We start from the raw sequence: 16,996 nt of genomic DNA on the forward strand, positions 1-16,996 counted from the left end.
CCAACTTAATAAACCCCGCCATATCGTTGATCCAGGATTGCACGCTTGGGGGCCTCGCATCCTTCCACTGAAGAAGAATCCTTCGCCGGGCTACCAGGGACGCAAAGGCCAGAATACCGGCCTCTTTCGCCTCCTGCACTCCCGGCTCCTCTGCCACCCCAAATATTGCGAGCCCCCAGCCCGCCTTGACCCTGGAACCTACCACCCTTGACACCGTCCTCGCTACACCCTTCCAAAATTCCTCCAGCGCTGGGCACGCCCAGAACATGTGGGTGTGATTTGCTGGGCTCCCTGAGCACCTAGCACACCTGTCCACGCACCCAAAGAACCGGCTTATCCTTGCCCCAGTCATGTGAGCCCTATGCAGCACCTTAAAATGTATGAGGCTGAGCCTCGTGCAAGAGGAGGAAGAGTTCACCTCCCCAGGGCATCCGCCCACATCCCCTCATCAATTTCCTCACCCAACTCCTCCTCCTGCATCACCTGATACGTTGCCGAGATCCTTCCCTCTCCAACCCACACCCCCGACAGCACCCTGTCCTGGACCCCACGTGGTGGCAGCAGTGGGAACTCCACCACCTGCCGCCGAACAAACGCCCTTACCTGCATATATCTGAAGGTGTTCCCCGGGGGAAGCCTGAACTTCTCCTCCAGCTCGCCCAGGCTCGCGAACTTCCCGTCCACAAACAGGTCCCCCATCCTTCTAATACCTGCTCTGTGCCAACTCAGGAACCCTCCGCCCATCCTCCCCGGGACAAACTGGTGGTTCCCCCAAATCGGGGACCACACCGAGGCCCCCACCTCCCCCCTGTGATGTCTCCATTGCCCCCAAATTTTGAGGGTAGCCGCCACCACCAGGCTCGTGGTGTACCTCGTTGGAGGAAGCGGCAGCGGCGCCGTCACCAGCGCCTCCAGGCTCGTGCCCATACAGGACGCCATCTCCAGCCTCTTCCATGCTGCCTCACCCCCCTCCATCACCGACTTACGCACCATTGCCACATTGGCGGCCCAATAATATCCACAGAGGTTAGGCAGCGCCAACCCCCCCCCCCCCCCCCATCCCTGCACCGCTCCAGGAACACCCTTCTCACCTTAGGGTTCTTCTGCGCCCATACAAACCCCATAACGCTCCTGTTAACCCGCCTGAGGAAGGCCCTAGGGATCAGGATGGGGAGGCATTGAAACAGGAACAAAAACCTCGGGAGCACCGTCATTTTAACTGACTGCACCCTACCCACCAGGGAGAGTGGCAGTACATGCCACCTCTTAAACTCCTCCTCCATCTGCTCCACCAGCCTCGTGAAGTTGAGCTTATGCAGGACCCCCCAGCTCCTAGCCACCTGGACCCCCAGGTACCTGGAACTCCTCTCCGCCCTCTTTAGTGGGAGCTCACCAATCCCCCTCTCCTGGTCTCCCGGGTGCAATACGAACAACTCGCTCTTCCCCATATTAAGCTTGTACCCGGAGAAATCTCCAAACTCCCGAAGGATCCTCATCACCTCCGGCATTCCCCCCACCGGTCCGCCACATATAGCAGCAAATCATCCGCAAAGAGCGACACCCGATGCTCCTCCCCACCCCGCACCAGCCCCCTCCAGTTCCTCGACTCCCTCAACGCCATGGCCAGGGGTTCAATCGCCAGTGCAAAGAGCAAGGGGGACAGGGGACACCCCTGCCTCGTCCCCCGGTGTAGCCGGAAATACTCTGACCTGTTCGTGGCCACACTCGCCACCGGGGCCTCATACAGCAGCCTCACCCACCTGACGAACCCCTCCCCGAACCCGAACCTTTTCAACACCTCCCACAGGTACCCCCACTCCACCCTATCAAAGGTCTTCTCCGCATCCATCGCCGCCACTATCTCCGCCTCCCCTTCCATCGCCGGCATCATTATAACATTCAAGAGCCTCCATACATTGGTATTCAACTGCCTCCCTTTCACGAACCCTGTCTGATCCTCGTGTATGACCTGCGGCACACAGTTCTTTATCCTCATGGCCAAAATCTTTGCCAGCAACTTTGCGTCTACATTTAAGAGTGAGATCGGCCTGTATGACCCACACTGTAGGGGATCCTTGTCCCGCTTCAGGATCAGGGAAATCAGCGCTCTAGATATCGTCGGGGGCAGAGCCCCCCTTCCCTTGCCTTGTTAAAGGTCCTTACCAACAGCGGGCCCAGCAGGTCCGCATACTTCTTATAAAATTCAACTGGGAACCCATCCGGCCCCGGTGCCTTCCCCGCCTGCATGTTCCCTATCCCTTTGACCAACTCCTCCAACCCAACCGGCGCCCCCAACCCCGCCACCTGCCCCTCCGCCACCCTTGGAAACACCAGCCGGTCCAGGAAGCGACCCATCCCTCCCTCTTCCAGTGGGGGCTCAGACCGGTACAGTTCCTCGTCGAAGTCCCTGAAGACCCCATTGATACCCACCGCACTTCGCACCGTGTTCCCTCCACCATCCCTAACTCCTCCGATCTCCCTAGCTGCCTCCCGCTTCCGAAGCTGGTGCGCCAGCGTCCGGCTCGCCTTTTCTCCGTATTCATATACTGCCCCCTGCGCCTTCCTCCACTGCGCCTCCGCCTTCCTTGTGGTCAACAAATCAAACTCAGCCTGGAGGCTACACCGCTCCCTAAGCAATCCCTCCTCCGGGGCCTCCACATACCTCCTATCCACCCTCACCATCTCCCCCACCAACCTCTCCCTCTCTCTCCTCTCCCCCCTCTCCTTGTGTGCCCTAATGGAGATCAGCTCTCCTCTGACCACCGCCTTCAGCGCCTCCCAGACCACCCCTACTCGCACCTCCCCATTGTCATTCACCTCCAGGTACCTCTCCATACACTTCCGGACCCTCCTCGTCCGCCAGCAACCCCACCTCTAGGTGCCGCAGTGGGCGCTGGTCCCTCTCCTCCCTCAACTCAAGGTCCACCCAGTGCAGAGCAGGATCAGAAATGGCTATCGCCGAGTACTCCGTATCCTCCACCCTCGGAATCAGCGCCCTGCTCATGACAAAAAAGTCAATCCGGGAGTAGGCCTTGTGAACATGGAAGAAGAATTAAAATTCCCTCAGTCTCTCAAGCCTCCATGGATCCCCCCCTCCCATCTGGTCCATGAACCCCCTCAGCACCTTGGCTGCCGCCGGCCTCCTACCCGTCCTAGACCTAGAGCGATCCAATGTCGGATCCAGCACCGTGTTGAAATCCCCCCCCCCCCCCATTATCAGGCCCCCTATCTCCAGGTCCGGAATTCGGCCCAGCAAACGCCACATGAACCCCGCATCGTCCCAATTCGGACCGTATACATTGACCAACACCACCCTGCAGCTTGCCACTTACCATCACATACCTACCGCCATTGTCTGCCACAATGCCCGACGCCTCGAACGACACTCTCTTCCCCACCAAGATCGCCACCCTCCGATTTTTTGCATCCAAACCCGAATGAAACACCTGCCCTACCCACCCCTTTCTCAACCTTACCTGATCCGCCACCCTCAGGTGCGTTTCCTGAAGCATGGCCACATCCGCCTTCAGGTGCGCGCACACGCGGGCCCGTTTGACCGGCCCATTCAGTCCCCTTACATTCCAGGTAATCAGCCGGATCAGGGGGCTACTCACCACCCCACTTTGCCGGCTAGCCATATCCCTTCCTATGCCAGCTACGTTCCCGTGCCCCCCGCAAGGCCTGTTCCCCACAGCGGCAGACCCCCGCCCCGACCTCCTCTACCAACTCCAGCTCCCCCGTGGCCATTCCACCAGCAACCCGGCCCCCCGCCCCAGCTGGGTCCCCCCATAGCTGCATTGCTCCCCCCATTGCACTCCCAGAAGTCAGCTGACTCCTGCTGACCCCAGCCACTCCCGCCGTTCCATCGGCTCCCCCCCCCCCCCAGTGTGGAACTTCCGCTCCTCCCCCCTGTCCACCAGCAGGATCTCATCCATTCCGCTTCCAGCACGGGAGAGAAAGCCCGCGCTTCCCAGCCCCGGCCCCGCCCCTTCAGCCCTAAACGCGGGAATAAAAAAGCCCGCGCTTTCCACCCGCCCGTCCCTGTCTCCCCTGGCGCAGCACCCTTTCTAGGCCTGGTCCCATTACCCCCAACTCAGCCCCCCCCCCCCGCGTGGCCCATTCTCCCCTACTGACCATTAACCCCCCAAGCAGTTTACCTACCCCCCCTCACGAGCCCGCCGGCGGACCTCATTAGAACAATGCCCAATCAACCCCCAAAAAACAGAGAACCCGCCCTCGAAACACAACCCAACAATCCCCAACCATCCCTCCACCTCGCCCCCTCATCCCCAACCCTTAGTCTGAGTCCAGTTTTTCGGCCTGGTCAAAGGCCCACGCCTCCTCCGGCGACTCAAAATAGTGGTGTTGATCCTTATAGGTGACCCACAGACGCGCCGGCTGCAGCATACCGAACTTCACCCCCTTCCTGTGCAGCACTGCCTTCCCCCGGTTGTAACCGGCCTTCTTCTTCGCCACCTCCACACTCCTATCCTGGTAGATGCAGACCGCATTCTCCCATCTGCTGCTCCACTCCTTCTTGGCCCACCTTAACACACACTCTCAATCAGCAAACCGGTGGAACTGCATCAACACCGCCCACGGCGGCTCGCTGGGCTTGGGCCTCCTCGCCAGCACTCGGTGGGCCCCCTCCAGCTCCAAGGGCCCCTGAAAGGCCCCCGCTCCCATCAGCGAGTTCAGCATGGTGACCACGTGGGCCCCCACGTCCAATCCCTCCAGCCCCTCCGGGAGACCCAGGATCCACAGGTTCTTCCGCCTCGACCGGTTCTCCATCTCCCCGAACCTCCACTGCCATTTCTTGTGGAGTGCCTCGTGCGCCTCCACCTTCACCGCCAGCCCCAGGATCTCGTCCTCATTCTCCGAGACCTCCTGCCGGACCTCCCGGGTCGCCGCCCCTTGGGCCGTCTGAGTCTCCAGCAGCTTATCGACTGAAGCCTTCATTGGCTCCAGCAGCTCTGCTTTCAGTTCCTTAAAACAGCGCTGGAGAAGCTCCTGCTGCTCTTGCGCCCACTGCCTCCACGCTGCCTGGTCTCCGCCCGCCGCCATCTTGGTCCTCCTCCCTCGTACCTTTCTTTGCTTCAATGCCACTTTTTTAATCGCCCCACTCCTGGTCCACTCCATACACTATCGGGGGAATGTTGCTATCCCCTTCCCACACCGGGAAACGTTGAACAAGCGCCGTTCCGGGCCCTGAAAAGAGCCCAAAAGTCAGTTTTTAGCGGGAGCTGCCATATGTGCGACTTAGCTCCGCATAGCCGCAACCGGAAGTCCTTAATCTATTTTGTGATGTTGACTGAGGGATAAATATTGGCCAGGGCGCCTGGCATAGAATAACCCTACCCTTATTCAAAATAGTGCCACAGAGTCTTTTATGTCAGTTTGAGTAGGGAGGTGGGGCCTCAGTTTAATGTCTCAGCCATAAGAGGATACTGCAGCACTCCATCAGTACTGTTTAGGACTGTCAGCCCTGATTTTGATGATCAAGTTGCCGGAGTGGACCTTGAACCCACAACCTTCAGACTCGGAGCTGAAAATGTGACCAACTCAACCACGGCTGAATCCTGTGGAATCACGCAATGCAAGCTCAAAAATTACTTTAAAATCCTGCTGTCCCAAGCAGTGAAAATAAAGTTGACTTATTCAACCACCATAAATCAGTGGCTCTGCTTCTGGCCTTTAGTTTTCTCAAGTCACAGATTTTGAACCATGTAGGTTATGCCACCCTTGTAATCTTTGCTAAATTATAGACAAATTAACTTTCAAAGTTTGAATGAGAAGTGGAGCTTTTGCGGGAGGATTCTCCTGATTTCCCACCATAACCTTGGCAAAGTCCTTGGAGAAATGACATATCCCAATTCCATCTCCATTTGTTTAATGCAAAGAACAGATCATAGAGCACAGAAGGAGGCCATTCAGCCGATCTTTTCCATGCTGGCTCTCTGAGAGATCTATCCAATTGGTCCCACTTCCATGCTTTCTTTTTCCGCATAGCCCTGCGACTTTTCCTTTCTAAATATATTATGGTCACATTGAACATTTTCTTTCTCATGAAGAGAGGAACCTGAATCCTAAAGCAGCTTGTCTGAAAAGAAGAGAGGAGGAAAAAGTGTCAACAGATCCACCGCCACTCTCCCTTGCAGGAGTTCACCCGAATATGGGAGACACATCCAACCAAATGGGCCCAATGTGAAAAGAGGTAATTGAAATCATGCTAACTTCAGCTGCTTTGTGAAACGATGATAGTAGACAATATTTTTTAAATTATCTCTCCTATAGCAGATTACACAGTATTCATATCCTACTTTGTAGATTGTCATTTTCTGCTTCCATCAGAAAATATGTGGGGACATTGTCTGACCCCCTATACACTTCAAAATTTTACACAACCACTCATTCTCACTGATGCCTTTCCGTGACTTTACTTTGCATCATTATTGGTTGAACTTACCAATTTGGTGCTGTAAAATGTGCTGATAAGACACTCCCATGTTTTCCACTGAAGCCTTCTGTAGAAGTAGTTCCTCCCACTTTAAAATGTTAGGGCTTGATATAACCGCACCCCCCCCCGTCTCAAAATTTGCTCTCTTGTGGTTCACTTACTAGTTTAGACTTTCAGTTCTGTCTTCATTTTGATCTTAAAATTGACAACCTTATGATGACTAAAGTGTAGGTGCTCCCTCACTTCAACTTTTTTTCTTTCATCCTCCATAGCGAGAATTAAATCTAATATTACCTTCTCCTTTGTGGGTTTCCTCATCTGCTTTTGGTTGTTAAATGTCTTGACGTATTTTAATAAGGACATCTATACATACAGAGAGGCCCTGCCATCCCAGTCAATGTCAGGAAGATTAAAATCCCCCAAAATGACAATTGGAGCTTCAGCACTGATCTATTTCTATAACCTAACAGCAGTACAACCACCTCTGTTTCATTTATTTGGACCAACATATTGGTCACCTGTGTAGAACAGAATACAAAATATATAGTTACTGTGGAGCAGTGATAAAATACAGCCCAAAGCAATTGATTGGAAGTCAAATCTGTGTTTTAATTGTTACTGTCTTGTTTACCTCAGAATGGTTTCACAGAATGGTGCTCAATCACACGTTGTGGCTGATAATGGAAGCACAGATCTGTCCCAACACAAGATCCAAATCCTAGGGGTGGACACTCCCCACAAAAGCAAGTAGCTCGAGTCGGGAAATTTTCCGACTCGGCAGACCTGCTTCTGTTTAAAGTGCCTCATTACACTCAGTTTTCACTCTGGGTAGATCGGGATGGGATGGAGTCACGCCTGCCACCCAGAAGCAGATTATAGGCTGCCATAGGGGTGGGCAAGCACCGAGGCAGCCTGGTTAGAATACTGCCTTGGCTCTCTGGGTCTTTTCCCGGTTGTTTTAGAAGCTGTTGGAACTTCTACCCTTATTTTCTCACCCACTTCCTATTTATTATCCTTGCCTCCTCATACCCCATGCCACCTCCATAGCCATGCACCAGTACCACTTTGGGCAGACTTCAGAAGCCACATGGAGTTTGAAAAACAAAAAATTAACTTCTAACAGTTCTCATTCATACACAATTGATATTGAAAGAAAACTCCCCATGCAGCCCATTCAAAGATTTTAAATTATCTCAAGTGTTCAATTGGTTATAAAATAAACTTCCATTCAGTGACCACATCAAAGACAGCTGATCCTTTAATAACCTCTTTAAACTATCGATTAAAATGTCAAATTTGAGCTCCCTCCCACTGAGATAAGTGCATTTGTAGCTTTTGAAACTCAGCCAAGTATTGATAATGAACTCTGCTGTAATAACAGCCCTTGGGAAACATTTTCAAAAAGCTGTTGAATCTGCAGGAACAGATAGTGATGGTTCTTTCTAACTTGCTCTAGCTGCCCTGTCAATCAAGAAGTCCGGCTGAGGGTGTCCTTTTTTAACTAGCTTGCCACTTCAGTCACTTTTTCTAATATTTAAAGGGCTGGGGATTTTAAAAACCTCAAATCATGACATGGACTGTTTGAACACAACATTCATTTCAAATGGCCCTGGGGAATTTGGGTTTCCTGCCTGTGTGATTCACACCCCACCCTTTCCCCCTGCTGGCAGCAATGTGACCTCTTCGAATTGGGGGTGGGACTTGCACACCTGGGTTCTGCCCTCCATTGGTAAAGGTCTCCAGAGTCAACATGACTCTGCAAACACTCGCCCTTAATCAAGACCAAGGGAAGTTGCGCAGCAGAGGTGAGGCATCTCCCTCGGGAAGAAGGAAATGAGGAAGGGAAGTGCGGTCTCCTGGGCACTCCTGTACACTTTTGAATTATAGAAACAGGCCATTTGGCTCATCATGTCTGTACTGGTCTTTTTAGCTCCCTACATCTAATCTCATGAATTGCTCAGAGGTGGTGTACAGAGGAGAGTGAAAACAGCCATGGGAGGGAGGGGGTGTTCATGGTTTCTTCCAAACTAGTCATTTAACTGGGATGTGTTATGAATGACCTTACTGCATTTAGCTATGGAGTAGCCACAATTCTTATGATTGATATCCATTTACTGTTCTCCCCCCTTGTTTGAAAATCAATGTTTGTGTCAGCATTGAGTTAAAATAGGATAAGGGTCCGCAACAATATCCAACAAAATTATGTAGTCTGCCAACACTCACATTAGAAATGGATAATGGGGTAAATGCCAGAGTTATAAGTCACCACCCTCAGGTGAGAGGCAAAATGAAGTAAGGAATAAAATGTAGAACACACATATCATTACTTAACCTTTTTTTTCCCCTTTTTCTTATAGGCCCATGGTGCCAGATCAACAAACATAAGTGAGAGACCATTTCCTTGACAACTGTATTATCTTACAACAATGTAAACACTCTGCCCAATCCCCTTTTTTTGTAAAATGGAGACACATTAAAAGCAGTCACGAAAATGAATCACAGACGAGAGAGAATGAGCGAGGAGAAAGAGAGAATACTGCATTCCCAACAAGCAAAGTACAACTTGGGGGACAAACTCTAAACATATCATTCAGAATGTTGAGCAGTATGTTGCAAGCTGTTAATGTACAGCCTCGAGACTGAATGGCAATCTTCTCCACACTGTGGAAAATGCATTTGTGCCTGAACTTCTGTAAAAAAATAAAATTAAAAAAAAAATCAATTTGTAGGTTGAAAAAATATTTATTTGAAATCGTAACCTTGCAATAATGAAAAGTGTACTTCTGATAAAAAAGGAAAAAAAATACAATTTAACATTATTTCGTTTTGTTGGTGTTCTAGTCAGCTAGTGTTTGTTCTCTGGAGAGAGTGAAGCTTTGCTGCCCGTCCACATCCAGTATTCACAAAAACCAGCAACTGTCCTAATGGTAACTTAGGTGATGACTGCTTAGCCATTCCTTTGTCTGCATGGGAGTAACGGATGGAATAATGGGCCTGTTGGTGATGTAATCTGTGTCTATATTGCGATGCCTGTGTTTTTTTTTGTGATTTTAAATTCCTGCCATTTTCCTGCAGTTATATAGTATTTGATGGAAAATAGGTCACATCTTCTGCCTTTAGCAAGACTTGTTTATATTGGAAACTAAAACCTTGTATCAGCATAAAAGATTTTTTTTAATTTACATTTGATACTAAGGCAGTGGTCAGCATGGCTCCTGTATGGAATCCAACAGCAATGAATAGTTTGGGGTACAGAATTCATGGTGGCACTGTTACTCAATTGTTTGTTCCTTTTGGAGGGTGGCATTGTTGTTTCTGTGGATAAGATATCAAGTGGAAGTTTACCGCATTGGTCCAGTGGCAATGGGGCTGTTCAGTGGAATTGAACCCTGGAGACCAGAATGACCCCAGGCTCAATCTGCGGTCTTTACTCAGTTACGTGATCTTGACCAAGATAATGGTTTGGCTGCTACAGTTGGCCTTTGTGTTTCTAGACTGGCGGAGGGAAAAGTCAGTCAATATCCTCATTTCCTATCACAAGCCAGTGAATTGTGCAGGAAAATCATTGTGGGTGGCAGTTAGATTTGACTGCGATTCCCCCACCCCCGCCTTCCCCCACTCATGGTAAAATGACCTGCTGAAACTCGTTAGCTGAGCTCACCGCTTCAGTGAGTTATCCGGAGCCCATCAAGCCATGTCCCAAAACTTAGTTGGCCTTTAGGAGACGAGTGGCAAAAATTGGAAGGATGAAAACATAGGAAGTTGAGACATCATAGCAATCAGTTATGGATGAATATATGGGAACCCTAAAGTAACTGTCAATGGAGGTTTCCACCATAATATATACAAAATATTATAACAGCAGAAATATCCATTTGCGTTCCATTTTTACCATTATACCTATTACTGTATGTGTATGGTGTATATATAATAGTTCTTAAAAATTCTACTCCATATGACTGGTGTGACTTATGCTCCTGGATGAGAAGAAAACCTGCAATTCATTCTTTGATTTATTGTAAGTGTTCTGGTTACAGAAGCTTTCCACTTAGGTTTTAAGCATTTGTACTAAACTAAGATGGTAATATAGTTCTGCGCAGAGGTTTGCCTATGATCAATCTGAAGAGTCAGCTTAGTTCTATGCATGTCAGGAGTAGTGAAAACAAGTGCTTTAGGCAGGTTTACTGCAGATATATTTATGCAATGTAACGTGAAGTAGCAGCTTACTTCCACGTATAAGGAAAATTAGGTTATAAAAGCAAAATACTTATTTAAAACAAACAAGAGCTGCACACTTAAACACACATGCTGACCATCTCAGTGCACAGTCATTGCACAAGTTGCATTTTCTCTGTGAGGATGTTATATATATATATGTACATATATTAAAAAAGTGATAAGCCTAGGCAATTTTCTTTTTTATTCAGTCCCTGTGAGTCAGATCTGTCTATTTTAAAGCAGAAATGTTAGAATCGCTGTGATTGAAATGGAGCAGTGCTAAAGGTGTAATTTACCCTTCCAAAGCTTCAGTCTGTTAAATTCTGTATGGTTGGAAGTTTTAGCAATTAACACAAGCTTCTATCTGTCATCTTCCTGATGGACAGACTTTAGTAGTGACTAGGGAATTACATCATTTAGAGCTGCTCTTGAATGGCCTTAAACAGGTCTTGTGGTGTGGAGGAATTCATTATATGGGTTTCCATTGGCAGGAGCATCAGAATCTAAACCAGATCTTACCCATATTGGTTCCCTGTCTGGGTCCAGAAATGATAAATAGCGACAACTTAGTGATTCAAGTTCTGTACTGTTTGGATTTTAGAGCTCTGGGAAACATACAGTCAACTTGCACTAGGACACCCTCCCTCGCTGCGTTGGTACAGATTCATTAGTAGTTTTGAAGTTAAGATCTATCCAGACTTCAGGTACAAAGGTCAGAACTAGCATATATATTCAGTGAATTGGCATTATAGCCAGTCTGCTGTTGGTTGAAAGGAGTCTTATTTTCCATCAAATAGTGTATCTGTGGAGAAATAGACTATGACACCAGAGATTTTTCCTGAACATGTCCTTTTAACCCTTTGAGCACTGCAATAAACCTTCTCCATTAAAACCCAACAATTTTATTCTGGACGTGACCATACATTGAGAGACAATATCAGAATCATTACATTCCCTAAATTTGTCTTTAGTTCCCCATTAATTTTTCCATCTCTTCCAATACACAGTGTTTCATTCCATGTGCCAAGAGGGCAGGCAGGCAATATGCTCCCAGGCCTCTGTCAATGCTGATTTGTAAGTGATCACTTTGCGGTATGTAAGAACAAAAGTGGGATGATGAACCTATTCACTCCATCCATAGAAGATGTTGGCCCACCCTTTTCCTAATGAATAGGGTTGCAATCAGCATCTGGCCAAGTGAAATTAATACGCAGTCTGTTGTTCATGTACCAAGCCATGTTTTCAGTAATGTGAGTGCTGTTTTCTTCCCAATTTTCTCTTTGTGACATAAGAAATTTACAGAAACTAGTTCTTTTCTGTTCTCACACAGAAGGAACAGTTTGCATTTCGAAAACAGAAGTCTTTCTTTCTGTGCTCAAAGGATTAAGGTCACAGAAGTAGAGGTGTTGTAGGTTCCATGAAAGCATGTTCCATTTATCAGACCATAATTAAAGAAAGGATTCAATGGAGCTGAATCCTAATGAGCCCCTGGTTCAGAACCTCTAGATTAGCAAGAGTGGACGGGAATGAAACATGGGAGATTTTTACCCTTGGCTCAGGTACGCGCTTATCTAGATGCTATTGTAGCAGGAATCTGAGGGAGAGCTCAGGCCTCTGTTAAACACTTATAAAATGTATAGTCAATAACAGCCAGACATCAGAGCCCGCTTGCTACCCACTGCACATACCACATGGAAACCTGAACGTGCTGAATAAAAGCTTGTCATGGAATGCTTGAACTTGGCAGTGCGCCTGGTCCCAGAAACGAAGCACGTTTCCATGTACCAAGTGCTGAGGGAAAGGAAACTGTCCAGAGCACAACGGGTTAAAATGTCACCATTTCATCAATCAGCGCTGAAAGCAATTTAGCAACACCGCCTGCTAAAATATTTTAAAAGCAGTTAATACTTAAGGTTCCCTTTGTTTTCTTTTTTTCTCAACAAAAAGTACTGTAGTAGATTAGAGACAAAAACAAAAGCAGTGGTGATTATCGATAGTGGATATGCAGCCTGCGACATTGACAAGAGCAGCAAGGTCTAGAAGCCCGAGCAAAAAAAAACTAAAGAGGCTTCGAGGAACTTGTTAGTTTTCTAGTGTTTCTTTAAAGAACTTAGCAATAACGAACGAGAAAGTGTGCATTATTTGTGAAGAACGCTGACCAGCATTAGTTTATGCATGAGGTGAAGCTTGGAAAAATCATAGCGACTATCAACATAAAAGGGGTTTCATATATTGTACATAGTTTTAAATAAAAAATCCCACCAGTAATCATAATATAGATTCTGTTATATTAAACATGATAAAAGTAAGCATTAATGTGGGAGTTGGGGAAAAACGTCATTATTGATCATTTGTTTTCTTTTTGTTTACATTCTTGTGCAGAGAGCACATACACTAGTTTGGAGGGTGGGATGGTTTGTGCTCTTAAAATATCTTTTTAAAAAAACAAAACAACAGCACTGGAATTTTAGTGTATGTGCGTGGCCTGAAAATTCTCCTAGTGTAAAATTTACTGAACTATTAGGAGCCTGAATTTCCTACACTTTGTGTAGACTTGAAACATTCCTGGCAGTAATATGTCCTCTGCCCCAAGCAGAGTTTCAAAAGAAAGTCATGCTTTGGTGTAAAAAGGCAACAAAAAAAGGAAGAGAAAGTGGTCCATCTCTTTTCCCTGTTGGTAATTAACTATCACTTTAAAACAAAGCTGCAAAGCTTTGTGTGTTATATGCGACGACAGGCAAACTTTGCAGTTGTGTTTAAATTTTTGTGCAAGAGCTAAAAGTTATATTTTTACATGTAGACTTAAAAGTCATTCTGTGTTTTTTGAATATGTCATGAGTTTTTTTTTTGCTTTTGAAAAGAAATACAATGGAATCCCTGTGGTTTAAAAAGTGTCTCAAGTTTAAATGAGATAGTAAAATTTCAAGTAGCATTGTCAAGGAATTTTACAAGCACACATTATATTTCTGGAAACTTATTTCAAAAACGGAACAATATAAGGTATTTGAAATTTATTATCTACTAAATGTTTAATCTAAATCATTCTGTTGGAATATTGTTGATAATGATTACATTTGTGAGTGTGCAAGGTTTCAGTATTTTGATGGGCAGTTCATGAAACTTTTAAATGCATGGAGGTGGATCAAGTAAACAATTGATTTCCTTTTAAAGCTGTGAATGGGAAAGAAGCAAAGTCACTTGATTGAGGTAAAGTGGAAATGGGTTACTTTCTGATGCGCTGCTCTTGTAGAAAGAGCACAGTGCTTCAGACAATCCAACATCAATTCAAGAAGGCTATAATCAAAACTTTTGATGAGAACTGAAATGTTGTTACTCTTTTAGCCATTGCTTGTCAAGAAGTATAATGGTTAAAAAAACTTAAGTTCATAGATTGTTGTTAGGTAAGGGTATTAAGGGATATGGTGCCAAGAAGGGTAAATGGAGTTATGATACAGGTCAGCTTTGATCTAATTGCATGATTCAAGGGTCTGAATGTTACTTGTTCCATCCTATGTGCCTGACGTACATTGGGTACAAATGAATGGAAGTTGACTAGTTAAGGGATAGCTGCTGTAGTGTGAAGAGCTGCACAATTCTATGTTGAGTGCGGTGTGGCTAAAAGGCTTAGATGCCTGTGCTTCTGCAGTCAGGTGTTAGTGAAAGGTGCAACAATGCTGAATACGGCGAACCAGTTGACACGTGGTTCCAGCTGTAGTGACAATGATCAACCACTTCGGAATTTTTACATTCAAAATGGTATGGACTCCTACTGATAAGGTAACATCTCCATGTTGACAAATGTCTTCCAGTAGGTTTTTCCTTCCATCCCTTGACTGCATCGGGTGTCAAAGATTATTCGGGATGGTGTGATTTACATTTTAAGTAGAGGAGGTAATGAGGTGATTATTTCAAACAGAATGGTTTCTCATCATTGGCAGGAAGAAAATGAGCAAAGATATAAAACAACGCATATGGTCATGAATTGACGGGTGTAGTAATTTTATGTGATGTCAGCTGAGCTGCTTTTTATATCCAAAAATGGGCTGGTAAATAGCAATTTCCTCTCCGTACATATTCCTAGTTACACTGTAACAACATTCCTTTAGTCTTGAGATAATGAGTAATTAAAGACACTTGGGAGGTTAAGCCAGAATTTTAAAAGATATTGTAGTTTATGGGAATGATACTTGCATCTAGAGGTCCAATTTATTCTTGTTCAGGGAAGGATTGGGAATTTCTTTGCGCTGTTGTTTAAGATCATGAATAGAATGAGTTCCAGAAACATATCACTTCAGAGATATTGTGGCATCATTGATGATGAGTGACAATAAAATAATTTTATTGGATATAGCAATTATTTAGAGACTGTTTTATTTAAATAGGTGACAAAAAATTGGTAATGCCAACTTATGACTGAGGATATATAATACTTCTGTTGATTTAGTTGGGCATGTACTACATGTGTTATCATCTGAGGCACTATTTGATTAGACATGTGCAAAAGAGTTGTAACATTTTAATTGTTATAAAAATGTCAGCATAACATCAAGTAAAAACGCAAGATCTTTTTACATTAGACTTATTAATGGATCCACATCCCTGTCTATAACAGTTCATAAACTGAATCAAACTGCTCACCCATCGGTACCCATTGTCTTCAATGTAGCTGTAATTAACACTAACGCCTATAAACTGTCAATTGAACCAGTGATGCAATTTGTAAATTTATCCAGTCTTCCGATTTCTTTTTTAAAAATTTTGTTTAGTTTTTGTTTATTTTCCTTTTTGTATTTTTTTTGTATCAGGCAAGTTTTTTTTTTATTCTTTAAAAAAAAAGTGAACACTCTCCAGAAATGATTTAGCATTTGGTATGAACAAGCACAAATATTAGCCAATTATAGCTGACTGGAAAAAATATATCGATAAAAATTTTTAAAAAGGAGACGTAATTCCAATAAAATGGGGCACCAAGGCTTTTATGAGCCCACTTTTACAGACATGTTTCTCATTGACTCTTATTCATCTTGTGCAGTGCTGGTTTACCATGCTCATTTCAAGTATTATAGACATATGTAATGGTGAGAATATGAACTGTGGCCTTTTTCATTCTTGTACTTGTGATGCAATTAAGTGAAGAGAAAAGCAGAGAATTACCATGTATCAGTGCCTGGCTTTTTGTTATAAAGCTTCTTTTGTCTAGTGCTCTTTTTGCTATGAAATAGACTGTAGTACACCCTATAAAAGCTAAATTTAAAGAAAAAAATATATTTGGCTTATTTTTCGCAGGAGCAATCCTTTTATACCATGGATCTTGAAAAAAAAAATTCTCGGATTCTGAATATTTCTCTTTGTAGATTTTTGGAATCATTCTGAGTAAAAGTTTGTTACTTTATTTTACTATTTAAAAGATGTTATTTTACCATGTGTTACTGAGATTAACTGTATGGTAGCGTTTTAGTTGTAAGTCGCATGATGTCGCGACTGCACATAGCTGCAGCAGTGAAGAAAAAAAACCTATTTCACCTTTTTCCCATTTGTGTGGCTCGAGTGCCTCAACTTTTCATGTTTTTTTGGTGTTTTTCAGATTTGTAGAAATGTCCGAACAGATTGTTTGCTGGAGTATTCAAAGGCCAGCTCGATGTAGGCCATTACCTGTTTATCATCAGTAGTTATTCCAAGCAGTCATGTACATGACAGTTCTGTAGCAATAAATGTGCCATTTTTATAACCTTGTGTTTTATGTGTTTTTTTTAATGTTCTTCTCCTGACACTGGTAATCCTCAGGGTTTGAAGAGCTATGTGTCTGTGCTGTGGAACTGTTATTGTTTCTGTTCTTCAGGAATCCTAATTCTTGCCACATTCTCAAAAGTATTTCAAGTAAATTAACACTCTCTCCCCCCTCTTACATAACTGCTAGATGGACCATGTGAAGGGTTATACAAAACTTGGAATTTTAAAATCAAAACTTGCCATCAATTATTCCCTACAATTTGACTTACTGGCATAGGTTTTGCAAACAGAGTGCCAGTGTAGCTCATGCATTCCAATGATTTTCATCGATTGGAAAGCTCAACTTCCCTTGAAGCTCTTCTTGCTCTTCGCAGCATTGTCGGCATACTGTAGTACTGACTAAATGTCTAATGTCACATACCTGCGTGGGTATTTTTGGCACGCTCAAAGCAACATTTAACATTCCACCAACCCCAGGACAAATCAGTACACACTTAAAATGACAGAACTAATAAACGGCACTCTCAGATGCTGCATTTCCATAGGTGGTTCATCCCATCACGTCAAATCCACAAAGAAAACCAAATTATC

General features: G+C 45.2%; 1 protein-coding gene across 24 annotated transcripts in view; it reads left to right on the forward strand.

Moving 5' to 3' along the window:
• The window catches only part of LOC140409166 (transcription factor 4-like), an 818,430-nt gene extending 802,027 nt beyond the window's left edge, over window positions 1-16,403 (forward strand). For 23 of the 24 annotated variants that reach the window (XM_072497371.1, XM_072497372.1, XM_072497388.1 and 20 more), the window contains 2 exons: window positions 6,072-6,214; window positions 8,815-16,403. In XM_072497371.1, the coding sequence (XP_072353472.1) occupies window positions 6,072-6,208 (137 nt within the window). In that variant the 3' untranslated portion in view covers window positions 6,209-6,214; window positions 8,815-16,403. The remainder of the gene's footprint in view (window positions 1-6,071; window positions 6,215-8,814) is intronic. The other variant, XM_072497379.1, reaches the window with a different exon arrangement.
• The last annotated feature ends 593 nt before the right edge of the window (window positions 16,404-16,996 follow it).

Source organism: Scyliorhinus torazame, chromosome 3 (assembly GCF_047496885.1).
Source record: "Scyliorhinus torazame isolate Kashiwa2021f chromosome 3, sScyTor2.1, whole genome shotgun sequence".
In the NCBI taxonomy this organism is placed as follows: Eukaryota; Metazoa; Chordata; class Chondrichthyes; order Carcharhiniformes; family Scyliorhinidae; genus Scyliorhinus; species Scyliorhinus torazame.